General features: G+C 39.4%; 2 protein-coding genes across 2 annotated transcripts in view; one reads left to right on the top strand and one right to left on the bottom strand.

The window, feature by feature from the left end:
- Nucleotides 1-14018, top strand: part of GYS2 (glycogen synthase 2) — a 57918-nt gene extending 43900 nt beyond the window's left edge. Inside the window, exons 12-16 of the mRNA XM_004270931.3 lie at nucleotides 5147-5273; nucleotides 8597-8692; nucleotides 9592-9755; nucleotides 10838-10918; nucleotides 13229-14018. Of these exons, the coding sequence (XP_004270979.1) occupies nucleotides 5147-5273; nucleotides 8597-8692; nucleotides 9592-9755; nucleotides 10838-10918; nucleotides 13229-13450 (690 nt within the window). The 3' untranslated portion in view covers nucleotides 13451-14018. The remainder of the gene's footprint in view (nucleotides 1-5146; nucleotides 5274-8596; nucleotides 8693-9591; nucleotides 9756-10837; nucleotides 10919-13228) is intronic.
- A 16-nt stretch (nucleotides 14019-14034) lies between these two features.
- On the bottom strand, nucleotides 14035-26521 carry SPX (spexin hormone). Its single transcript, XM_004270932.3, has 6 exons — nucleotides 24660-26521; nucleotides 24169-24249; nucleotides 23881-23938; nucleotides 23360-23422; nucleotides 22032-22115; nucleotides 14035-17015 (listed from the first exon to the last, which is right to left on the bottom strand). Exons 1-6 carry the CDS (start codon nucleotides 24663-24665, stop codon nucleotides 16957-16959), a joined length of 351 nt encoding a protein of 116 aa, XP_004270980.1. The 5' UTR covers nucleotides 24666-26521; the 3' UTR covers nucleotides 14035-16956.

The raw sequence follows: 26521 nt of genomic DNA, 5'->3' as shown, positions 1-26521 counted from the left end.
TAAAATGTTTTATAAAAGAGATGATATGTCAGCTACATCTTGATAGATGAGCACAAGTTCATCAGCAAATAACAGAGGGGTGGGCTCATCAGGCCAAAGAAGTAGATGAAAAGGCACAGAAATATAAAAAAGTCCATGACTTACGTAGAGTGAATGGAGAAAAAAGTTGGTCTCATACAAATTGTGTTTATGCAGTTAAACTCATGAGCATTTTCAGATATTCACTGATCAATATCATAAAGCAAACACACACAAAAGAAATAAAAGAATAGCCCCTTTCTAACAATATACACTGAAAAGCACTGAGATAGACTTTGGTCGATTCAGAATTAGGTATTTCATTTTATTAATAGCATCCTTTAAAAGCTTGACAGTAATTCAGGGCCTGTGTTAATATAAGTACCTATTTGATCATCTGCATATTTATAGATGGCTACAGAGTGGTTCTTAACTCTCCGACTGGATTGACAAGTGTTTTATGTGAATGTGACCATTTGATTCAGGTTTAAACTTGAATTTATCATCCATCCTGCCTCAGTTGCAAGGTATAGTGAGAAAACTCTAGACGGCAGATTTCAGGTCTGGACCCTGTGCTGCCATGCTGTGAAAGTAAACTAACTTCCTGGGACATTACTTCCCTCCCAGGATAAATACAGTCGGACAAGTTTTTGTTTATTTGTTTTATCCCCACTGATCCAGGTACTGCTGTGAACCAGGTGCTCTGCTGGAGGGCTTTGCATACAGGATCTCATTTAATCCTCCCTGGGCTGACCTCTGGCATCCTTTCCTCTGCCCTGAGCTTCTGCCTTTGGCTGTTCTAGGACCCAGGGCAGCTGTTTTCTTATTTTACTCGTGCTGTCATTCTCTTTGGCTGGGAACAAAACGAACGAGCCATGATGTTTTCATGTTCCAAAATGGGCTTTGGAGAGTACAAATTTTCCTAAGTTTGGAAATGCCAAAGTAGGCACAATGTCTTTTAAATCCCCCTTTGCTGATATATTTACCAACAGAGTACAATGGGCTTCTGACTTGATGGTTGCCCAGACTCCGTCAACTGTCTATGTCTTTGGTCTCTTTTCCTAGTGCAATATTTTATATGTAATAGGAATTAAAATTATGTTTTGTGGAGGAAAATATTTTATCCATTTTTGCTTTGCCAATTTGTGATTCTTGTGATTGAATAAACCATCATTTGTAGGTACTGGTTTTGGACATTTTTACCATTTTATTCCTTCTTGAGTTTAACATGTCTGCTATTTATGGATCTGCTGAGATATAACCAATGCTTCTAAAGTCTTAGCTTCCTTATTTCTAAAATTAGGACAATGAGAATGTCTACAGTCCCCATCACACAATGTTGCTAAGATTAAATCAGGTAATATGCATGAAAGTGACTTATATAAAGTATTAGACAACTGTTGTTGTCTAATACTTTTGTTGTTGTTGTTAAAAAAAAAGTTTCTTTTTCCTCTTCCTTTTCCTCTCCCTGTTTCTCTTTCTCCTTCCCAAACAGTTCAGTTCTAAAGCCATTAGGTGGGTCAGCACAAGGTAGGCATCTACACTGGAAGGGGGGGCATGCTGGGGTAGTCCATAGAAAGGAGTCAGAGCCCAGGCAAGGTGGGGAAGGTCCACACACGGGGGAGAGACACTCACAGCAAGTGTCAGAGCCAGAGTGGAGTGAGAGAGAGGCTGTGGAGAGACTAGTTAAGGAGGGGGATTGTCTAAGTCTGTTCCAGCTGCTGTAGCAAAATAGCACAGACTGGTTGTCTTCTAAACAACAGACATTTATTTCTCACAGTTCTAGGGGCTGGGAAGTCCAAGATCAAGTTGCCAGCCTGGTCATGCTCTGGTGAGGGCCCTCTTCCTGGTTCATAGATGGCAGCTTCTCACTATGTCCTCACATGGTTGAAGGGGCCAGAGAATTTCCTGGAGCCTCTTTCATAAGAGCACTAATCCCATTCATGAGGGCTCCATCCTCATGACCTAAGTACCTCTTGAAGGCCCCACCTCCAAATACCATCCGTCTTTGGGGGTTTATGATTTCAGTATATGAACTTTGGAGGGAACACAACATTCAGATCATATCAGGGATTGACCCAATAAGTATGAAAGATAATGAAACTAAGTATAGATGTGTGTGTGTGTGTGTGTGTGTGTGTGTGTGTGTGTGTTGTATATTGTGTCTCTCTGACTGCTGAGAGGGCCTGTAACACCCCAATAACAATAAGCACATCTAACACTCAGGTCTTTACATCATTCTACACTAAAAGGAACCAGGACTCACTGAAGAAATTGTTACTTCTAGGACTGTGGCAGGAAAAGTAAAAGATGAGTCTAGAACTTCTTCTTGTGTCAAAAAAGCAAAGAAATTGCTCAAAGAATGCTGGAGATCTGTCAGAAGTTTACAGAAACCGGTTTGAAGGGGCTCCCACTGGCCAAATTAGGCACAATTTAAGTATCAAAATAAATAAAGATAGCAATGAATTAGAATCCATTGAATAACACAAGGAACCATGACTCCAATACAAGTTTATTGAGGAATGGGGTATTTATATAGTTTCAAAATAACTCCACCCCCATATACTTACTAATAACAAAGGAGAAACAGAAGAAGATTTTACAGTGGAGAAGCCAAAAAGACATGACTTTAATCAAGAGATCAAAGTAAACATCAGAAGTAATGAATAAAGTGTAAATCCCTTGCCACCTGATGCAATGCAGTGAGAAGAACAGAGTATCACCTCTGTGCTGTATCTACCAAAGATGCATAACTTACTCTAACCATGAGGAAGCATAGGACAAGCCCCAACTGAAGATCAAATTTCAAAATAACTAGACTGTAGTCTTCAAAAGTGTTAAGGTCATGAAAGCCCAAGAAAGTCCTCAAACTCTTCCAAACTAAAGGAGACTAGAGAGAAGTGACAACTAAATGTGACATGTGACTGTGAACTGGGTTGTCTGGTTTAAAGGACAGTATTTGAACCACTGGAGAAAGTTGAATGGGATTTAAGGATTAGATGGTAGTGATGTATCAATGTTAATTTTCTGATTTTGATGCTTATAGTGTGGTTATGTAAGAGAATGTTCTTTTTTTAATTGAAGTATAGTTAATTTACAATGTTGTGTTAGTTTCATCTGTATAGCAAAGTGACTCAGTTATATATATATATATATATATATATACGTATATTCTTTTTAGATTCTTTTCCATTATAGGTTATTACAAGATATTGAGTCTAGTTCCCTGTGCTATACAGTAGGTCCTTGTTTTTTATCTATTTTCTATATAGTAGTGTGTATATGTTAATCCAAAACTCCTAATTTATCTTTCTTCCCCCCACCACTATCTCCTTTAGTAACCATAAATTTGCTTTCTATGTCTATGAGTCTATTTCTATTTTGTATATAAGGTCATTTGTATCATTTTTTTAGATTCCACACATAAGTGATATCATGTTTGTCTTTATCTGACTTACTTCACTTAATACGATAATCTCTAGGTCCATTCATGTTGCTGCAAATGGCATTATTTCATTCTTTTTTTATGACTGAGTAATATTCCATTATATGTGAGTATGTATGTACATATATATTAATATATATATGGTATGTATATATATACATCTTCTTTATCCATTCACCTGTTGATGGACATTTAGGTTGCTTCCATGTCTTGTCTATTGTAAATAGTGCTGCTATGAACATTGGGGTGCTTTTCAAATTATCTTTTCAAATTAGAGTTTTCTCCAGATATATGCCCAGGAGTGGAATTGCATGATCATATAGTAACTCTATTTTTAGTTTTTTAAGGGAGAATGTTCTTGTTTGTAGAAAATACATGTTAAGTATTTGTGGATGATGGGCATCCAGTCAGCAATTTATACACAAATGGTTCTTGAAAAAATATTAATTCTCTTTACATTGTACTTGCAACTTTTCTGTAAATTTGGGATTTTTTCAAATTATATATATATATACATATATACATGTATTTATATATAATTATATATAATTCATATAAAATTAAATTTTAATAGAATTTTAAAAATATATAATTTATACATAAACATATATATAATTCTCCTATTTCCCCATTTTATGAAAGTTCTCACCAAACCAGTTTTCTGTTATCTGTCAGCCTCCCCCCATAGCTAAGTAAGTTATTAAAAATAATTTCTAATAAATTTTTAAAATCAGATTTTAAAGTACTGGGATAATATAATTTATACATTATAATTATATTATAATTTATAATTAATCATTTTAATAAATAGGAGATATAGAACTCATTCATCTAGGTGACCAGTTAAGTAGCTATTCTATTCACAACTTTCCAAGTATAGCTGGCTGTATCTGGGCTCCACCTTTGCAGAAAATTACAGGCTGTGCATTCCAAGAAAGGACTCATACCAGTGCACGAGAGCCAATTGCTGCATTTTCAGAAATGCTGTAGGCCAGTTTTAAACACAACCATTGTGTAAAATTAAATTACATAAACTTAAAAAAATCAATTATGCTAAAAAGAAAGGTAAAGCTCAAAACTCACTGCATCCTAGTTGTTTACTGCATTTTCCTATTACCTATGCTCTTGAGGTTATTTATGACTATTGTACTCACATGGTGGAAATATTCTATAAGGAGGTACTGCTGCTCTTCCCATCTCCAGTTCAGGGACATCACATTGGTGGCTTGCAATTAGCCCTTAGTTCCATTTCACTTGGCTAACTTATGCCTGGGGCATATAAGGGTAGCTCCCCTTTTTCCTGCTCAAGGTGGGAATAAATTGAGAAACAAGACAAGGGCCAGCAGTCAGAGAACCAAGTAAAATCTTTATTGTCAGTAAAGTCTGGGTTGGAGGAGTTTAGCATGAGAACAAAAATGGATACAATAACTCCCTATCCTCTGATCTAGGCCTGGGAATCTGAGGGAAAGTTAGTACTCAGAATAGATATTTACAGAGAATGGAGAGAGGAGAAAAAAACACCCGGACATTTTCCTTTTTCTTTTTTCTTATCTCTTTCTTTCCCCAGAATCTAGAACACAAGGATTCTACAGTATTGAAATATTGAAATAACAAAACTGTAGGAGATTTTTTGCTTCAACTTCTTTCTTTTCTCTTTATCTCATTAGAATTTTTCTTTTTCAGGTGATTTTGCACCCAGAGTTCCTATCCTCCACCAGCCCCTTGTTACCCATGGATTATGAAGAGTTTGTCCGAGGTTGTCATCTCGGAGTATTTCCATCATACTATGAACCCTGGGGTTATACTCCAGGTATGTGACATGTATAGATTGTGAAGTGTTTTAGATTTTATTAGTATATTATTTTATGCACATGTATGTAATATTCGATATGTCATTTCTAAATGATATGTCATTTAAAACTACAAAACAAAAACCTTAGTAGAAAATGGTTGGATCTATCCCAGGGGTTCATTTTATGTTTTGTAGCTCCTGACCTAAGAGCAAGGACATAATACATAATCTTTTATGTAAGTATAGGAGGTTGTGGTTGGGCATATTTTAGGGGGTATCTGAATTGTTGCCTCATTGCATTCCAAAGAAAAAGAATGTTTTATAAAGATTATATCTTCACCAGTCCTACCCATTAGTATGAAGGCGAAATTAACTGCAAGGAGGTTAATATGAGAAACAATTTCTGTTTCTAAATTGTTCTAAAATTTATTTCAGAATTCTTTTTTAAGTGAAAGGATATATGTATCTTTTAATTAGATAACACATTCATATAGTTTTAGACACAAATAGTATAGAGATGAAGAGTGAGAAGTCATCTTCACACCCCTGTCTTTCAAAAATGAGGTACTTTTAACATAGAATGCCGGTTCAGTGGTAGGTATTATGCCCAATGACATAGCTCAATTCAGACCCTCCACCTGCCCCCCTTTCTGTTCGGATGGTGGATTCCCAGATCCACTATCTATTTTTCTTTTCTGGTCTGTACTAGCATGGTTGCCATTAGCCTCAGAGCCATCAACTTGTATTTGTACTGAAATGCCTAATTAGAAAAGAAACAAGTACTTTAAGTGTATGCCAATGCAAAGAAGACAACGATGGCTTTTCCATCTTCTTGGTAAACAGCGATTTTCCTCCTAGTATAGATATAATTCCATTTATAACTGTAAAAGAAAAGGCTCAGAAAACATATTTATTTATAATGAATACATTTTGCCTTCTGCATCTCAATGTCATTATAGGCCAAGTAAAGGGCAACGGCAGTCAGTGTTAGAAAGGTCATAGACTGAATTATGAAGAAGATATTTTTCTAATCTTTACATGTTGATCCCAGAATTTTAGTGTGGAATTTAAAATTCTGTATAAATAGGATACTATAATCTTTACAGTAGGAGTGACATGAAGGCTCTTCATATTTTGACATAGGTCCTATTCTATTGTTCTAGGCTCCACCAAGAATAATTTGCCAGCAGCTGTAAAACCATTAGAACTTTTGGGGGAAGATTGAAAAAGAATTATCCATTCTTGAAGCATGACAGAGAAAAGTTATTGATCTAACTCCTCCAGCTACCTCTACTTGTAGTTCTAAAAATTGTTCTCGGCACAAATTCCACTTTTGAGAAGGCAGTGTCTTCTTTTTTTTTAATTTTATAATTGTTTTTATTTTTCTAATGAAATGTTTCACTTAGTGTGAAAGTGTGAATATATATATAGATGTATATATCAGTATATATGTTTTTTTTAACATCTTTATTGGGGTATAATTGCTTTACAATGGTGTGTTAGTTTCTGCTTTATAACAAAGTGAATCAGTTATACATATACATATGTTCCCATATCTCTTCCCTCTTGCGTCTCCCTCAAGGCAGTGTCTTCTTACCTATGAAATGCCCGCATAGTTGTCTTAAATTGCTTACAATAGAGTATCTATCTTTTGAGATACACGAAAACAATTCACTTGATGAACTTAAAACTTTGTTATAGGCTCTTATTCCTATTATTTCTAGGAAGTAACATAATTTACGATTGGAAATATTGAGAGCAAAGAAGTACAAAACCAAAGCATGAGTGACCAAGGGAATGTGGGAAGTCATTTTTATTAAAAGAGAATGTATCTAACTTACAGCAGTCTTTCTGCCAGAATATCATTTTATAGGACAAAGTTAAACTTAACATGAAATGACAGAGGAAATATATTTAGTGTGTTAAGATAAAGGCCAGCAAATGTGTTGTGAAAAATAAGTAGATGGAAAAAAGGATGTGAGAAATATGTACCCTATAGTGAATGAGTCATTCTCTGTTTTAAATTAACCAAAGGGGAATTCCCTGGTTGTCCAGTGGTTAGGGCTCCATGCTCTCACTGCCGAGGGCCCGGGTTTAATCCCTGGTTGGGGAACTAAAATCCCACAAGCCCCATGGTGTGGCCAAAATAAATAAATAAATAATAAATTAACCAAAAGAAGTTGGTTTCTCCTTATTTATAGAAACAACAAAACCTCTGGTGGTATACATTTGGCATTAGCATATTAGATACGTCTCTAACTTTTTTTACATAATTGTTTTATGCTGTACTAACTCTCACTCCAGAAAGTGTTAAAATCTGTGTTTCGTGTTTTGAGAAAACCCAGTGAAGATAAATGCTGACTTCATTAAATTCACTCAGTGAACATATACTGAGCTTACATGGGTCCCTGGCATTTTATTATATGGGTGTCAATGAGTATTTAATAGAAATAAGGATCTGTGAATTTCCATAGAATTGTAGGCAAAATTTTTCTGGGGAGGAGTTCCAGAGTTTTCATCTGATTCTCAAATGGGTCAGTAATCCCCGTCCCACCTTCCTCTCCTCTAACGTCTTCCCCCAAATTCGGAAACCACTGTTCTCTAGAGCTAAACCAAGAGGCAATACTTGCAGAACAGGAGTACATGGGTCATGAGGAAATCTCTTTTTATCCACCCATCCCCACTAGCCAACCAAGAGAAATTCCATAATAAAATATAAATTTCATGTTAACAATTCAAACATCCTTCAGTGTGTTAACATGTCTTAAGACACATCTGATATTGTCTAAAAAAAGGGTTTTGACTAAAAGGTGGTAGAGGATTGAAAGAAACCGTGGGTTGGCTGAGCACCCGAGAAAGTGGAAGGGGTTGGTGGCAAGAGAGGTGAAAATGTTGGAGGAGCTGGTTCTTTCCAAAACATATTTACTTACCCCGTAAACTTGCCAAATACTTAGTGACACAAGCTTAGAACAGAGCAAAAAACAAAGCCAGCTGGAATGAGAGAGGCAGTGTAGGGTAGCAGTTTTGAGCAAGGGCTCTGGAGCTGGGCACCTGGCTTCAAATCCCAGCTCTACCACGTTGCCTGGCTTGGTGAAGTTGAGGAAGCTAGTTAATCTCTCTGTGCCTCAATGTCTTCGTGTGTAAGATGGGGATAACGGTAGCCTCACTTCATAGGGTGGTTGAGAAGATTAAATTAGTTCAGGCATGTAAGGAGCTTAGTACCGTGCCTGGCATAAAATAAATGTTGCTATTTAGGTGGACTGGGGCTTTTCCTTCTCTGCGTGTGTAAGAGGATGTTGTTGCTGGTTTGAAGCCAAGCCTTTGTCTATTTCCCCTGGCAGCCGAATGCACTGTGATGGGTATCCCCAGTGTGACCACCAACCTCTCTGGCTTTGGCTGTTTCATGGAGGAGCACGTGGCTGATCCCACTGCATATGGTGAGGATGTTCATCATGAACCCAACTGGGGGAGAAGGGACCTCTAACCAAACAAAGCACGGGGTCTTCACAGAGCCCGACTCTAACGCTATCTTGAGGATTAAACTTTTTATACTTCTTGTTTAATTAAAAGTAGATTTCATTAATGATCCATAGAAAAGATTAGAATGATATTAATATTGAACATATTACTCAAACGACAAACTACAAAAGGAGTGCTAAACTTGGACAAACATTGCCTTTTCACCTTTTTATTTTTCTGGACTGATTCGGTCCTCTATTACCTAGAAGTGACAAGCACAATAACCATGGCTTTAGAGTACATGTATCGATCAGCGTAATTATTTTATAAGTTCCATGCCAAGTTATCAAAATTCACATATAAGATGGCAGATGGTATCACCGTCTATATGTCCAGGCTGCCTAGCAGCCAGAAAAGTTAGAATGGGCTGGGTGCTCTGCCTGGACGTTGCCGATTCTCTGGTCTTTTAGAATTGCATTGTCACTGTTGTCTTTCCTTGGCTGACAGCTCTGGTCCTCACCCGTGGCTGCACGGTGGGGACACTGGGGAAACCTAAAAAGCACTGAGACCCAGGTCTCACCCCGGGGATTCTGGTCAGTGAGCAGCGCCAAGGATGATCACTGATCCAAGGTATCCCTGTACTGCCAGATTTTCTTTAGCAAGATGTGTTTTGTTGGCTGTGTGTTGGTGACAATTTTGAGCCATTGGAAGGAAATCACAGGAGAAATACAGTCTCAGAAGGGAAAAGATAAAGCAGAGGCAGTAGGGGAGTCAGGGAGTGGATAATCACGCAGTTCGCGATAGACCCTAAGGAACAGTAGAAGTGCTTTAAGGTTAGCCTTATCTTGACTTGTGTTCTGGCTTTTGTGTGCCTCAGGTATTTACATCGTTGACAGGCGATTCCGCTCACTGGATGATTCTTGCAATCAGCTGACTCAGTTTCTCTATGGATTTTGCAAACAGTCACGCCGCCAGAGGATTATTCAGAGGAACCGAACCGAGAGGCTTTCAGACCTTCTGGATTGGAGATACTTAGGCAGAGTAAGCAAGTTTATGATAACACACAGAGGACCCCTTTAAAAATCCCACTGGACGATAAAAGAATTGATTCGAGGTGTAATCTGCAAGGTCAAGTCTGTATCATCGTTAAGATCTCAGTGATGTTTTCACGTACTTAATATGAATACCTTTGAGCTTCATGTGAATTCGCAAAGTCCCAACCCCAATTTTTCATATTTAGTTTGAGACCAGAACAGCCAGTCTAGCAGCATCTAGCCATGATCTTACTAATTATTCTATCACCTGGGCTTAACTTGATGCTTTACGGGTTTCATGAAGATGAGGAAATCAAGAGAAAAGTCCCTAGTTTGTTACACTCTAAGAGATAATATGATCACATTCCTCAACTACAGTGGGGAGTGGAAATAATCTTGTTTCTCAAAATGACAGGTACAGGAAATACCTCCTTTCAATCCTGCCATTAGTTTATAAATACTCAGACGTTCATATGTCTTAGCAGTGGATGATTTAATAAAAACTAAATTGACTTTGCCTTCACATAATGTATCTGCTTAGATACTGCTCAACTCTGGCTGACAAATGACAGACACGGCCATCAGCTGAGTATCTACACACACTAATGCCAGTAGTCACGCTCATTTCCACCTAGGAAGATTAATTTTGCTGTCTTCATTTTATAATGAAAGCAGGATGATAAGCCCCTTAGAAGCTATGTTTCTAACGTAAGGTCGGAAGCAGGATTTAAAGCCAGTGTGTCTGATTATTCAGGCCCCGTCTTATTCTCTGTGCCACACTGCTTCTCTATAGAGTAAAACCAGTGTTTTCAGTCGCCTTAGTGCTCAATTCAGAGTTCAGTAAAGCCAGTATGTCCTTCCCCTCCAATTTTTGATAGTATTTCTTTACTTATTCCCTGAAAAATGATAAAGCTATAAACTGTCATATTTTTTTTCTGATTCTTAAATTTAGGATGAATAAAATCTGCCACTTTAAAAAATATATATTTATAAGTAGGAGAAAAAGATTTTATATAACAACTTGGTTATTGAGATATAAATATATAAATATACATCTTTTTTAACCCATGGGTTGGTTTTCTATCATAGTATTACCAGCATGCCAGACATCTGACATTAAGCAGAGCTTTTCCAGATAAATTCCACACGGAAACCACATCACCACCAATGGTAAATATTTTATGTATTGTTTATTTGTTTTGAAAGCTAAATGTCTTACATATGGTAAGTCCTAACAATACCTTTTATTTTGAAGTAGCTAAATTCACAAACTATTGTACTTTTTCATAGTGTTGCTACAAAGCAAATAGAGAAACTGACAAATCAGACCAGCTCTAAGCCCTCAGTTCAGAGTTAGCTTATATACACAGGCTGAGCAGTCAGCCAATTCATGTCACTGGAGAAGCACTTTCATATGAAACCTCTCCTTGCCCGAGTGCCTAAAACCTCTGTTAGACATCCATTCTTTTGAGGGTTGTCAAAAAATAAACTGGCCTGCTCGCATTGGAAGTGAATTTGCTATCCAAGGAGATGTTGAAATGTAGGGTGACGACTTGGCAAGGGTAATAGTGAATTCGAACACCACAGGAGAAATTGGACTAGATGAACATTTATGCATGGAAATTCAGCAGTGCCCACCAGGGAGTCTTCCTCTAATATTCCCTTAGACATTTATATTCTTGAGGCTAGAGCAGATTACTTGTCATCACATTCACTTAGAAGGAAACACAGCTTGAAGTAGGGCAGTATCAGGCATTTCTCTTCAGTGGAATTAGTCCTTACAGGAGTCTACACAGTGGTCCAAGAGCTAAACTTCTCTGTTCCCGACCCACCAGGTGAAAATTTAGGTGTAAAAGATGAAACCCATATCATTGACTATGAGATCCATTTTAGCTTAGCAGTTCCACACAGGACCCAACATCTCATGTAAATCCTCACAGATAAGCTTCTATGGTCTCCACAAGGAATGTGAGCAATTACAAGAGTCATCAAATTCAAGGATTTCCAAATACTAGAGACCTTCATCAAGTATTTATAGATCCTCCAAAAGCAGATGTAATTTTCCAATCAGCAGTCACTTTCACTATAAACAGTTTTGCCTAATACCTTATATTCCACCTCTATTTGGTGTCTGGGGACCAGATCTAGAAGGTTAACCCAAGGGAAAATTTGCTCATAGAGAAAGTGAAAGAGTTTTGTAAATCCCTCAGTATACAAATTCCACTTCCCATGTCCATGATTCTAACAGAGTGACTTGCTTAGCTTATTTAGAGGTATTCACTGCTCTTGATGATAATTCAGCTATATTCATTCATTTATTCAACTAATTCAAATAATAAGTATTGAGCTCCTATGCTCCCTAAGTGTAGGACTCAGCTCTTTTTTTTTTTTTTTTGGTATTGCTTTCAGGTAAAGTATCTGAGCCTTGAAATGAGCGTATGTGTATGACATAATAATGTCTAAAAATAGTTGAAATCCAGAGCGATAAGTGCTGTAACAATTTTACATATTTGTCTTCCTGATTGATGAAGCGTCTGCACTCCTAGAGAGCAGGGATATTTTTCATCTTTGTTTCCTCCTGCCCCATAGGTGGTGCTTAGTATGTGTTTATCAAATGAGTTATCTCAGAGCATCTGAGGTAGAAGGGCAATTGATTAAAACCTAGTGATGTTTGCTCATTAGCTGAAATAAAAGGAACGGGTGGAATTTTAAGGTCAATGAAGTGGCCTGACTTCCAGGAACCTTTCTAGTGGGTGTTGTCCATGGAATATCCAGGCTGCTCATGTTCTGGAATTGGATTGAGCAAATCTGAAGGATGACATAGACACTGATAATCTCAACAGTGTATCATGGCAGTTGATATTAAAGGCTCTGGGACGATCACAGCCCTGGAACCACTCTTTGCTCTACCACTTACATGCCGTTTGACCTTGGGCAAATCATTGGCCTCTTGGACCCTCAATTTTCTTCTGTCAGCGGAAAGAACAAATTGGTCAGAGATTAAATAAGATCACATGGGGCTTCCCTGGTGGCGCAGTGGTTGAGAGTCCGCCTGCCGATGCAGGGGACACGGGTTCGTGCCCCGGTCCGGGAGGATCCCACATGCTGCGGAGCGGCTAGTCCCGTGAGCCATGGCTGCTGAGCCTGCGCGTCCGGAGCCTGTGCTCTGCAACAGGAGAGGCCACAACAGTGAGAGGCCCGCGTACCGCAAAAAATAAAAAAATTTAAAAAAAAAAAAAAAAAGGTCATATGTATATAGCCCCTGGCACATTTCAGTGCTTGATAAAAGAAAGCTATTTATTTAAGGAGTTTCTCTTGAGCGTGGTTGGACCAGAATCAAGATAAATCAAAGTTAATAGCCCCTGAACAGACCAAAAAATCCAACTGTGTTTTTTATTAAATGCACATGCCAAGTGTGTACATCATTGAAAAATCAAAAAGCCATTCTAATGTTTTGTGTCTTATTTTTGTCTTTGGCAGACAGAAGGGTTTAAATATCCCAGGCCTTCCTCAGTACCACCTTCTCCTTCAGGATCTCAGGTCTCTAGTCCTCAGAGCAGCGATGTGGAGGATGAGAATGAGGATGAAAGATACGATGAGGAAGAGGAGGCTGAAAGGGATCGGTTAAATATCAAGTCGCCATTGTCTCTGAATCACGTTCCTCGCGGGAAGAAGAAGCTGCACGGTGAATACAAGAACTGAATTCCACTCTGGTCGAACAGGCTAATTCAGTGAGAACATAGTAAGAACGATTATTGAAAGAAATGAAAATGTCACATGGTTCATTCTCTTCTTCTCAGTATAACAATGGGATTTATTCTCTGCCTAAAAAGTGGAGGAGATTAAGTGAATGGCAATTTTGTAATTTATAATAAAATCCAACTCCTCTTACCCCTGTCAGTTCAGGCTCTAGGAAGAGTGTTAATTAAAGGAGGAAGACTGGAAGTGTTTTTTAAATGGTTATTTTAAGCAATAAGAATTTTCATTTCCTAATGCTGATTTTTTAGTTATCATCACCATGATCCTTGGCTTAGTGTTTTTTTTTTTTTTTGTTTGTTTGTTTTTTGCGGTACGCGGGCCTTTCACTGTTGTGGCCTCTCCCGTTGCGGAGCAACAGGCTCCGGGCGCGCAGGCCCAGCGGCCATGGCTCAAGAGCACAGCCGCTCCGCGGCATGTGGGATCCTCCCGGGCCGGGGCACGAACCCGTGTCCCCTGCATCGGCAGGCGGATTCTCAACCACTGCGCCACCAGGGAAGCCCAAGTTTTTTTTTTTTAAATGAAAGAATAGTTCTTTGATTAGAAATGAGTACAAATGGTATAGGACACATGGAAATGACTGATTTGCAAACACCTGGCTTCGAGTGGCATGTGTAAGAATCAGTTTCTACCCTGCACTTGGTCCTCTGTTCAGACAGCTGCTGCCACCTGACTCCAAGCCCTTGCTCCAGTCACTTAGTTGTCCTTTCCCCAAGACTGACAAAGACTGGTGTCTAGTTGCTCTTTCCCCAATATTGACAAAGCTCGGTGAGGAACTACCAATAGGATTGTTAGGTGACTGTGTGTCTAGCACAGCACCTTATACACAGTAGTTGCCTAAATGAATGGTCTTACTGGGAGAAACATAGATACAAAAAATTGATGCTCTTAAAGTATGTATAAAAAAAGAAAAAATAATAAATAATGTATGTATCCATAAATTGGAGGACAGGAAATATGGAAAATTGTGTGTGCCTGACCAGCTGACAGCAAGACTTTTTTTATGCATTGTACCACCCTTCCTTCCATGGTAAGGGCTAGAGTGAACAGAGCTGGCTTTACATATACAGATGGGAATATAAAATATTACAAGTGCTATACTAGTAGCTTTCCTGGACACAAGGAGGTCTCAGAAGAGGGATTGGTTAAGTGTACTTGAGGAGATTGAAAGCGACTTCCTAGAATGATCCTAAATTTCTGTGAAGTAATGTGGGAGATACAACTGCCCACCTCACATTGTGGTTGTAAGGATAAAATCAAATTAGACGTGAACATTTCCTTAAGGGATTTATAGTCCAGTAGGAGGAGACCAACAGGTTACATTCCCAACTCCTCTTTCTCCTGAGGTCAAGGTAAAATAATGTAACTCAGGGTTGGTAGGATATAGACTTTTATTTCTCATCAGCAGGTAAAGAAGAAATGCTAGTTGGAGGCTGATTTTAACCTCTCACCTTCTCTCCTTGCTTAGGATCACTATGGTGGGGGAGAGGAGTCATCCACTGGGGAAAACCAGGGGAATAGAGAGTAATTGAGAGCCCACCCTGGAGGCCACGTAGCCACAGGGGAAGAAGGCTATAGAGGCAAAGAGGGGAAGAGCAACTGGAACGGGGTGAAAGTGGCTGCAAGTCCTATCTGGAGGTGGGGTATTCTAGTACATGGACGTGCACAGGAGGCATATATTTTCCAATTTTAAAAAACAAGCCATACAACGTGAAAAGTTTTGAGCACTGATCACTTATTCATTTCAGTTTTGAACAAGATAGAAACAAAGAGAATTGCAAAGACACCCCCGGAGAGATAGAAAGTTACAGCAAACCGGGCATATGCAACTACTGGGTTAATGTGCACATCTGTACGGCAGAACAATGTTCAGGAAATTCAAGTACTTGTAATATTGTAGCTGATATTATAACAGCCGTTGGTCATTTAGACAGCTTTTACAAACTCTGTTTTAGTGGGAAATACTTGAGATTGTTCTAGTTGTAGAAGAATTACTTTGTAAGATAGACTTTAAATGTATTCTGGGACTAGACATAGTATTTAAGTAGTCCATATGTACAAGTCTATGTCAGGTGAGTACATAATTCTCAATAAACTGGACATATACACTGTCTAGAAAATCCACTTTAAAATCAAACAATAATTAATGACAGGCACCTATTATAATGCCACATAGATTTTTTTTTATTGCTAGCATATTATTTTTTTGGCAGACATCAAAGTTACATTAACTTGAATACAGTTTCATTATTCAATTATGAAATGAGATACAGACAAATCTTATAAGCAGGGTTTTGATTACTTAACACAGTAAAATTGTAATTCCAAGTTACAGAGACATTCACATAATGATATTCTTTAGCTACTGACTAATAGCTATATACTGATGACAATAAGAATGGACAATACTTTCTACTTGTGACATTTATCAATAACAACTCTCAAGTAATTAAGTCAAAAATAATGAACATGATAGTCATATTGTAATTCCAAATAAATATACTATATGCTTGCTGTAGGTATGTGTGTATTTTATTTTTCAGATAGTACTGAACCCTAGTTGAGTTAAAAAAATGAATAAATTAGGCATATTACCATGCACTTTGTATCAGGGTGCCTTTATGTTATGTTTTTATGTCAAATAAAGCCTAGAGTTCTAGTCAATTAGAGTAAGTAGTGTTTGAGTCTGTTTAGCCATGGAAAATGGGTTACCTCTAAAAAACTGGTTTGTTTCTTTTGTACAAGAGCAGCGTGTGTTTCCATCTGCTTATTTCCCAGTAACTTTTAGATCCTTGTTTCTAAACTGAATTCGGGGAGATCCCCAGAGAGCACAAGGGGGAGCTTCCAGCTGTAGAACCTTCCACTGGCTCCAGTCTCACCAAGGGTCCCCTCTCTCAGCAACCACACTGCAGTGTCTGATCACAGGGCTTCTTCCCAGTCATCCCTTCCCTCTTCCCTTCCTGACAACTTACCTCTCCTGGATACTAAAAGAATCACACTCTACTCTTTCCCATCTTGCCATGCTTCCCTGCCTCACCCTCCTTGGAGGTGAGAAAAGGGGGAAAAGGAGAGGAGATTCTCTGCTGAGTGATAAGACAGTGCAAGTGGGTAACAGAATGAAAAAAAGCAACTAAGAATGATTAGATCAAGATGGGTATTTGTTGTCACAAAACAAAAGAACACTCTAAAGAGTCTTCAACCTAATAATTATAAATGGGCTAAAAAATTCAAGAGTAAGACACAAGGCGATCTAAACAGGACCTGAAGCAATGGAAGAAAGCAATGATGTTCTCACTAAGAACTCAACATCACTTTAGCTTCTGAAAGAATAAAACTGGCTGCACATGTTCCTAAGATTACAAATGAAGATAAAAAGGGTCCACAGGCTTTGTTCACATGGTTCATGTTTTCAACAAGAACAGAACTATAATTGAATGGAATCTGGTATATTTTCACCAGTTTAGCAGGCTGTCTTCTAGGAATCTGGTTTGATCAAAGTTTTCTTCTCCAGCTGTAAGGATAAAAAAAAATACATAACATAAACACGTACCCTGTGTTTTATAAGAAGAAAATAAAAGATGAAGAGAACCTCAGGAGATAAACATTTGCCCCCCTACATTATGTCAACTCAGGCACTCTGCTATGGAAACCACCCCCAAATTGGATTTTGATTGATTTTGTTTCAAAAATTTCCCCCTCAGCTTGGTATGCATTGAGGAATTCACATCTGACATGTGAATCTCTACAGTGAATTTAACTATTACATGGTGTGTTTGGTAGAAATCTGAAAAGGCCACATGTCTTGCTCTAAATATGCCTCATGTCTAAAATACCCACCAGTAGAACCATTCAAGGTACTGTTTCTGTATTTCCTGTTAAAATGCATTTTAGCTGGCAAAGATGACAGAGGAACACATTTGCACATATTCTCTTACAAGTTGAACTAGATGTCTGGGGTGGAAGTAAGACAAAAAGAAGGGACACTTGTTAGCTGGGCAGGACTGCACAACTTCAGAGCAGGAAGAATCACCTCTGGGGTGGGGACAGCGGACTGAGATGACAGCAGATTCCTGGGACTAAAAATGGGTTGAAGGGCTGAAACTGAGGATGGGGAAGGGAGAGGAAGCTGCCAGAGGCAAAATTCCGTTCCTCATTTTATGTAAGGTCATCTCTAGAGAAAACCACTTTCCCCTAGTTAGTTACAATATGGTTGGAATATCTGAGTTATAGTTTAACCTGAACTGGTAGCAAACTTCAAAATACTACAGATTATCAGCTACTCTATTTTTAAAAAAAATTTTATTTTTCTATTTTTAAAAATTTTTATTGGAGTATAGTTGATTTACAGTGTTGTGTTAGTTTCTACTGTACAGCAAAGTGAATCAGTTATACATATACAAATATCCACTCTTTTTAGATTCTTTTCACATATAGGTCATTTCAGAGTATTGAGTAGAGTTCCCTGTGCTATACAGTAGCTCCTTATTAGTTATCTATTTTAAATATACTAGTATGTATTTAAAGGAAAGGAAAAAAATAAAAAAGAAAGGAATCATCCCTGTATATCCTCCATTAAGGTAACAATCCACTACTTAAAATAATAATCCACTACATAAAATAAGTCCAAATAATACCTAGGGACTTCAGAATAAAAATATTAAAGGTGACTAGTGATTAATCTATCATATGGGAATCCAAAACTTTCCCATCCATTTAGACTAATAAAATTTTGTTTCCCCATTTCATCATCAGAGACAAGCCACTTCGGAAACTTCAATAATTAAAAACTTGAATTTATTCTCCAACAAAGACTTGAAATGGAGACCTACAGTCACATTCTTCTGTAAAGTTTCTAATGAAGATCCCTCTCCTCCTCTTTAAAATTAGCTCTACCTTCTCCATTCCAGCTCACTTTCCTTTCTGGCTCTGCACATCCTCCCAGCAATTAAATCTCAGACGTCACTAACAATCCATCTCCAACCTCACTGTCCTCCTACTGACTTCAAAAATCAGTAAGAGGGACTTGCCTGGCATTCCAGTGGTTAAGACTCTACCCTTCCACTGCAGGGGGCATGGGTTCCATCCCTGGTCAGGGAGCTAAGATCCCGCATGCCTCGCTGCGCAGCTGGAAAAAAAAAAAATCAGAGTGCCAAATGCTGAATTTAGAAAAGACCACCATGGATGAAGCATCTTCTACCCATCATTCAACTCTTTCTCACCTTTTCATCACAAGAATTCTGAAAGCCATGCCAGTAAGCATCCACTTAATCTCTTAACTCTGCAGTTTACCTTCTTTTCCTAAATTCCCTTGAAACAAGGTTTCAGACGGGCAAGGCAGCAGCAAATCATACCACTGGGCAGGGGCTGAGGAGAAGACTTGTGAACCGTGATTTAATGACCCTTCCTACCCAACACAATCTTCCTTCTCCTTTGATTTCTGTACTCTTACTAAGCATTCTGCTATAGTTGATGCTTCTCGTCACTCCTTTCTTGAAACTTTCCATCCTCGACTTCTTAGATTCTCTGTTATTCTGGCTCTCCTCCTACCTTTCTGCCTGCTCCTTTTGAAGTCCCTTCACTGATATGATTTTCCCCCTTTCCCTTGATCTCTGGGTATTCTCCAGGGCAAATCCTTTATTCTCTGCCCTTTTCCCACTACATCTGAGGCCTAGGAGAGAGTTCCATTTTCATGTTTCCAACCTTTATTAACTGGCTCTGAATTTCCAGTTGTTCCCAAACCTGACGTCATCAGAATAATGTGAGTGAACTTCTTAAGGATACAGATTCTGGGGCCTCACTCAAGTAGTATGGAATCAGACTCTCTGGGCCTAAGGCCAAGAAATCTGTATTTCCAGCAAGTTCTACAGAGAACTCTGATGGAACCAGTCCACATATGGAGAGCAGAGAACCAGTGACCTATACACCTTTATCCACTGGAAAGGCTCCGTCACCTCAAACTGAACCTTAATTATATCCACAGGCATTTTCATTTGTCAGTATCACCATTTTAAACTCACAAAAACACTTTAAAAATGTGCTTGACTCTGGATTCTCTCTTTCGTTTTAAAATTTTATTGAAGTATAGTTGATTTACAATGTTGTGTTAATTTCTTCTGTACAGCAAAGTGACTCAGTTATACATATATTTTTTTCATAGCCTTTTCCATTATGATTTATTACACGGTATTAAATATAGTTCCCTGTGCTCTACACGAGGACCTTGATTTTTATCTGCTCTTCCTTCCGGTATGCCTCAGGGTTGAGCCTTCATTCCCACTGACCTCATCACTCCACTCCTGAATGACTGCCTTAGTTTCTCACTGACATCATCACTCTGGCCTTTCCTCTTCAACACCATCCATCTGAGAGGTGGCAGGGCATAGCTGAAAGAGCTACAGCATCCCACAGCCCTGAGTTAAACTCCGCATATCACTTCCTGCTGTGTAAACTCCCCATATCACTTCTACTCTATGTGGACCTTAAGAAAGCATATACAGCTCAGGAAGGGTCAGTTTTCTGGGCTATAAAGATTAGCATTAATATCTGACACACGGTAGATGTTCCCATATTGTAGCTATCGTAACTGCTCTTATGGTTACCCGATAAGCAATAACCAGTTTCATCTTCCTTCATTATGTCCTCCTTCTGGTAAAAATCCATGGACCATCTGATTGATTCTCAGATAAAGAATAAGTTACCCCCCGTTCTTTTATCCTAGTACTAGTATGTACCTGCAATGTGATAGTGGGCAAGCTACTCAATCTTTCTGTGCTTCTATTTCCTCGTCTGTAAAGTGTAGATAATGACAGTGGGTAATCCTAGGAGGTAATTCATTTGTTATGGATTAATGAATTATTAATAAATGTATTAATCCATATCAAGTGCTTGGAACAGTGCCTGACCCACTGCATTATAGTAAAACCCTCAATAATTATTAGCTAGAGGGAGTAGTAACAGTAGTTGTAGTCATAGCTATACTATAGCCATGACTCTCACAGTCTACTGTCCTACTGACTGTTCACACCCTGCCTTTTCACTGCAAAGGCCATTCTCATTCTTGCTTTTGTTTAATCCATTTTCTTCTCTACCTGTCACAGTGCCTGGCACCTAGCAGGCATAAATGCAGATTTGCTGAATTCAGTATTATAATCCCCTCCACCCAAGCAAGTCAGCCGCAGACTTTCTCTGATTTCAGAAGACCTCTCTAGGGCTTCCCTGGTGGCGCAGTGATTGAGAGTCCGCCTGCCGATGCAGGGGACACGGGTTCGTGCCCCGGTCTGGGAAGATCCCACATGCCGCAGAGGGGCTGGGCCCGTGAGCCATGGCCGCTGAGCCTGCGCGTCCGGAGCCTGTGCTCCGCAATGGGAGAGGCCACAACAGTTAGAGGCCCGCGTACCGCAAAAAAAAAAACCTCTTTATCCCACTCTCTTCCATTTGCTTCTCATAGGATTTTTTGTTTTTTGTTTTTTCACAACAAAGCCATAAACTAGAAGCCAGAAAGAGCCCCCTGTTCTCTTCCCCTCCCTGATGGGGCCCGTCCAATAACAGGCAGGGAGCACACAGGCTTTCTCCGCTAGCACAAGTGTCAGAGCCCAAGGCCAGCAGCCTATGCTTTGACCACTAGACGACTCACTGTATTTTGTTAAATACATTTTAACATTTAAATTATGTCATAAATATGGCATCATTACAATTTTTGAGAGGGAAAAATCTAGATCTGTTGATATGCTTTGATGACCTCTATTGTTAATGCTAATAGAAAGTACGTACTTTGTTTCATTTGGCTCTTAGAGCAACCTGCCCATGGATGTCATTATCTCATTTTACCCGTAATGACACTAACGCTCAGGGTCACCCAGCTAGTAAAGCAACAAGGCCAAGATTTGAACCCAGTCCTGTTATACTCCACAGCCCTGGCTAATGTGCAACAAGATGTCTTAATGCAATTAGTGGTTTTAATGCTACATGGACAGAGAGCCTCTATTTGAAGAACACACCTAATCCTGGTATGGAAGAAGCTATATAGTATAATGCAAATCACACAGGCTTAGCATCAGAACTAGCCCAATCTCTTAGGGTGAACCATAAGAAACTGCTGTGTTTGTAAGTAAAAAATCAGTGATTTTCAGCTATTTCATTTGGTTCAAACTTTAATAGCGAGTAACTGGATTTGCGATTATTTAAACCTCTTTTGGCCTCAGTTTTTTCAAATATAAAATAATGAAGTTGGACTTTCTGGAGTTCTAACAGAAATAAAAGCTCCAATAGGCTATGGATTATGGAATTAACATGAAATCCCCCAGTCTCATCAAGGAAATGTTTTTACATTCTTGGGAAACACTTTAATGAGCAGCATGCTAGTATTAAAATAATAAACATCTCTGTGAATTTCTGGTGGTGTGGGCAACTGTTAATTATTTTTAAAAATCTGAATAAATAAAAGCAACTTCATTGTACTCAACACAGAATGCCCAAAGCACTCAAAGCTTCCCTGTCCTGCAGTTAAAAGAGGTCACTATAATTATACCTTCTTGCAGTTTCTGCAAGGAAGCCAATAGCACAGCTGCTGCCTCTGGAAGAGTTAGTAGTTGGGAATTTGGGCTTCGTCTTTCTGGAGAAATGAAAAAATAAATACAGATTCTATTAGCATTTAAATATTCATATAGATAAATCCTATTCCAGTATGCTATAACACTAGAAAATCTCTGTGAAATACCTCTGTGATCCCTCATCAAAGAGCCCCTTACACAGAATGATTTTTACAAGTTGAAACATTTCATACTTCCCTTAGGCATTGCTTACAACTGGTTATGTTGTGTATTACAGGGAATGGAAGAAAATTTAAACTATATACTACAGAGAATTTCATGAAAGCAAGGAGGATTAAGATAAAGAACTCATGAGAAATTTCCCCCTCAGAGCTTAAAATGGGATGTCTGGGCTGAAAGGTTTAGATGGGACCCTGCCTGGAGCCTGGACTATCTTCTCTCTTGTTCCTTCCAAAGCAGTTTGAGAAAATAATCTACCTTCTTGGCCACATGTTAAGTCAATTATTTAACTGAAGGAGAATCTGCAAAATATTCAAAACTATTTCAAATCTAAGCTGACAGAAGACAAACGGTCCTAATTCAACACAAACCATGATTTTTAATTTGGGAGCTGCTGAAGTGGGAAAACAAAACTTACCCTCCTACGGTAAAAAAAAAAAAAAAAGGTTAATTACACTGCAGGCTTGAAGAAGGTAAACAAAAATTTGATAAGCACCTATGTGCTCAACACAGTGTTTGGTATTTTTCAAAATGAGTCTACTTGGCATTTTTAACAATCTTGAACGTTTATCAAAATGAATGGTATTGTTATTTTTAAATCCAATGGCATGGAAAGGTTTATCATGAAACAGTCTCTGGCTCCATCCTTAAAGGCTCCCACTTCTTCACTATTTCTGGTTTTGAAGCTTTTGATAGTTCTTTTTAGTAATATAATAGAGCTGTTTGAAGTTTTTAGGCAAATCACTATTTTAATAATGATGATGATGATGATACCAACATTGGCAACAACAGCGTTTAAGAGAAATCTTGTAAAGATCATGCCCTAAACGGGAGGCCCATTTCTCGGACGGGGTAGGCGCACAGCTCTCATATCCATCCTGACGCCCGGGAGCGGAACCCCGGCCCCCGCCACCCACCTCCATACTGGCGGGGCCTTGCGATCCCCAGCTCCGCCGCTGCCAGCGGCGCCGGGCGGGGCCGGCTCTACCCCGGGAAGGCCCACGGGCCAGTCTTGGAGGCGGAGCGCGCCCCTCCGGTCCTGCGCGGTCCTCTGTAGCCCGCGGCTCCCTCACCCCCGCGCACTCACCGGGCGGCGGCCGGTCGGCGAGGTCCTTCCTCCGGCTCTGGTCGGAGATGAAGCGGCGCCCCTCTGCCAAGGCGAGACACGGGCTCAGCGCCCACCCGGCCCGATCGATCGGGGTTCCGGGGCCGGGAGCGGGCGGGGCCCGGTGCGCGCGGAACTGCCCGGGTTGGGGCGCCGGCGCGGATGAGGGAAAAGTCCGCACGCCCCCCGCCCCCGGGCCCCCGAGTGAGCTTCGGAGGGGGCGGCGATCTCGCTCACCAGCCAGGGTGGGGCGGTGTGTCCCCGGAAATCCCAGTCTCCCTTTGGGCAAGAGCCAGCAACCCTCCGGTTTAGGGTGGAGGATTTCTGATAATCTACCCCCGCCCCCCAACCTTTCTCCTTGATTAACTGAGACCAGGATGACCTCGATGGGAACAAACTCGATAGGATTCTCTCCCCACAGCTCTACATCTATCCCACCGATTCATGCACCCCTACGGATCTCCCTCTATTGCTGTCGGAAGACCAAAGTATTTGGAACGTACGTGCACCCTTCAGGTAGAGCATAGCTTGTGGAGTCCAATTCCTTCTCTCAAAGAGTCTCTATAACCCGGGGAGAAGAGGAAAGCAGTTAGTAAGGCGTTGCTGCCCAGCCCACTATTAGGAAAAAAAAGAAGGGAGGGGAGGGAAAGAAAGAAAAGGAAGGGAAGGAAGGAGGGAGAAGATATTAAGAAAAGAGGGGAAGAAATTGAGAGAAAGAGAGAGGGAGGAAGGAAGGAAGGAAGGCAGGCAGGCACACAGCGCGCGGAGTCCCAATTTTTGCGTTTGATTACCTGCGGAGCACTGTTCGAATTTCCCATGAAAGAAAACACCAGGAAAAGAGTCAAGGTTGTTACCACCAGACTTGTGAATCCCTGTATGAAAAGATCAAAGAAGTCGTTTCTGTGCCTCTATAGGATTTCTGTTTCCTTCCCTGGCGCCTGGACAATTACAAATCCCTTACTTTTTGCTATGTTCTGTTTTAGCGCTCAGAGGGTGGGGCAGAAGGGGGTTCCCCAGTTTATCGTCTAGTTAATCCACAATGAGTTCTTTTTTAAAAACAATTAATTAGAAATATATTATTTTTATTATTTAACCCAAATGAGGATTTGGGTGAATTAGTGAAAAATTTTCTTTGTAAAATCAAATGATTCTGATATTTTAAAGGCATAACGTTTAACTATCCTTTAGCCTCTGAAACACTTATTAAACATAAAAGAGGTAAAAAGAGGTAAAAGAGGTAAAAATAGCTAAAAAAACTCAAGTATATAAAACCTTTACTTACCTTCATGTTCTACACCTTTCCAGAAGCTGCAATAACTATAACTTAACCTCTGAGTTTTCTAATTTTGTTCTGAAGGTGGGGCTTTTAAATCTTAGGGTCAAGGATCCCTCCTGATTTTGCATAGAGCTAGTGTCCACAGGGACTTCCTGTCAGTCTTCAAGATTGAGAGGATCTGATGACTCCTCCAGGGAGATTCAGTTGCAGGAAGCAGAGGAATGATTGATGGGTGAATATCATTTACTGTCCACATCAGCCAGGAGATATTCTGAAAATATCAGCATCATGACCTTTGATTTTCCTATTAGCTTCCCAAGGCAGTATTATTATTATTATTATTATTATTATTATTATTGAAAATGATTAATAACCCCAGGCAGAATCAAAAGTAAATGAACAAAGTAAGAAAACTTGTCTTGGGTAACTAACTAATCAAGCTAACACCGGTGAGTAAAGATGAATCATTTGGGTAGAAATGAAAAGGTTAGGGAATCTCAATGGATTTTGACATCAGTCATTCACTTAATTATCCATTCAATTATTTAACAAATATTTATGGAATGCCTACTATGTAACAGACATCCTTCCTTTTAGTTCAAGGGACACAGCCATGTATTAAAAAGACAAGTCTCTGCTTTGATCATGCTTATCTTCTGGTCAGGGGGGAAACACTCCAAACTGGTAAATAAGGTAATTACAGAATTTTAAAATGCTTTATAAAGGAAAAGTAAGCAAAATGATGTGATAAGGTAAGTGGTGGGCTACTTTAGGGAAGGTAAGAATAAAAGGGGGTCTGGAAAGATAAGGTGGAGTCAGACATGGGATAAACTGGGGTGGGAATCAGTATTGCTGACATTCTCAGGCAGAAGAAAAATACAAAATCTTGGGATGGCAAGTAGCTTGGCTTGTTTGAAGAACAGGAAGGAGACCAATGGAGCCAAAGCTGTGTGGGTGTCAGGGGAGGACACTGTAAATTGAGGTTGGAGAGTAAGAAATGGCAACTTGGTTGTAAGCAAAAGATGATGATGCTTAGACTAGGGGAGTCCTTGCAAGGAATGGAGAGCTGTAATGAATTTGGGAGGCAGAAAACATGGACTTGTGGATAAACCGTATATGAGAGTTTAAGAAAAATAAATCAAGGATGACTCTTAGATTTTTGGTTTAATCAATGGGTGAATGATGAAACTCTTTATTGAAATTGGAGAGACTTCATAAAGAAGCAGTTAAGAGAGGGAAATAAAGAGTTGCCTTTGGACATATTAAAATTAAAATGTATATTAGACATCCAAGGAGAAATGTGAAGTAGGCAGTTGCAGATGTAAACTCTAGAGCTCAGCAAACAGGTCACCAGCCTATAGATTTTTTTTCTAAAGGCAGGAATTATCAGATTTAAGAATCTTGAGAATTTTAAGGCAGGAAAAAATTGGGATTGAAAAAATACTTAGGGAGTGAACGGAGTTAAAGAGAGGAAGAGAGAGAGTTCTGAGAACAAACCTACAGAGATTGAGCAGAGGGAAAGTCAGCAAAGGAAGCTGAACTGAAGCAGTCGGAAAGAAAGAAATTCCAGGAGAACGAGGCCATGGGAGCTGGGAGACTATCCAATAACATTGAAAGGTTAAACTGATGTGAGCTAAGAAGTGTCTGCTGGATTTGAGAATATGATGACTTTTGAGGACAGAAGCTAGACTGGGATGGGTTGAATAGGATATGAGGAAATAAGGACAAGTGTGGACAACCTTTTTGAGAAATTTCACCAAAAGGGGGAAAGGAAAATGAACTTTTAAAAAAGATATGTGAGTGTGGTGGAAGCGGGCTTTTTTTTTTTTTTTTTTTTTTTTTTAGCCTTGCAGCAAATCTGAATCCTT

Source organism: Orcinus orca, chromosome 11, assembly GCF_937001465.1.
Source record: "Orcinus orca chromosome 11, mOrcOrc1.1, whole genome shotgun sequence".
In the NCBI taxonomy this organism is placed as follows: Eukaryota; Metazoa; Chordata; class Mammalia; order Artiodactyla; family Delphinidae; genus Orcinus; species Orcinus orca.
Note: the sequence above shows the minus strand (reverse complement) of the source record. Positions and strands in the feature narration are given on the sequence as shown.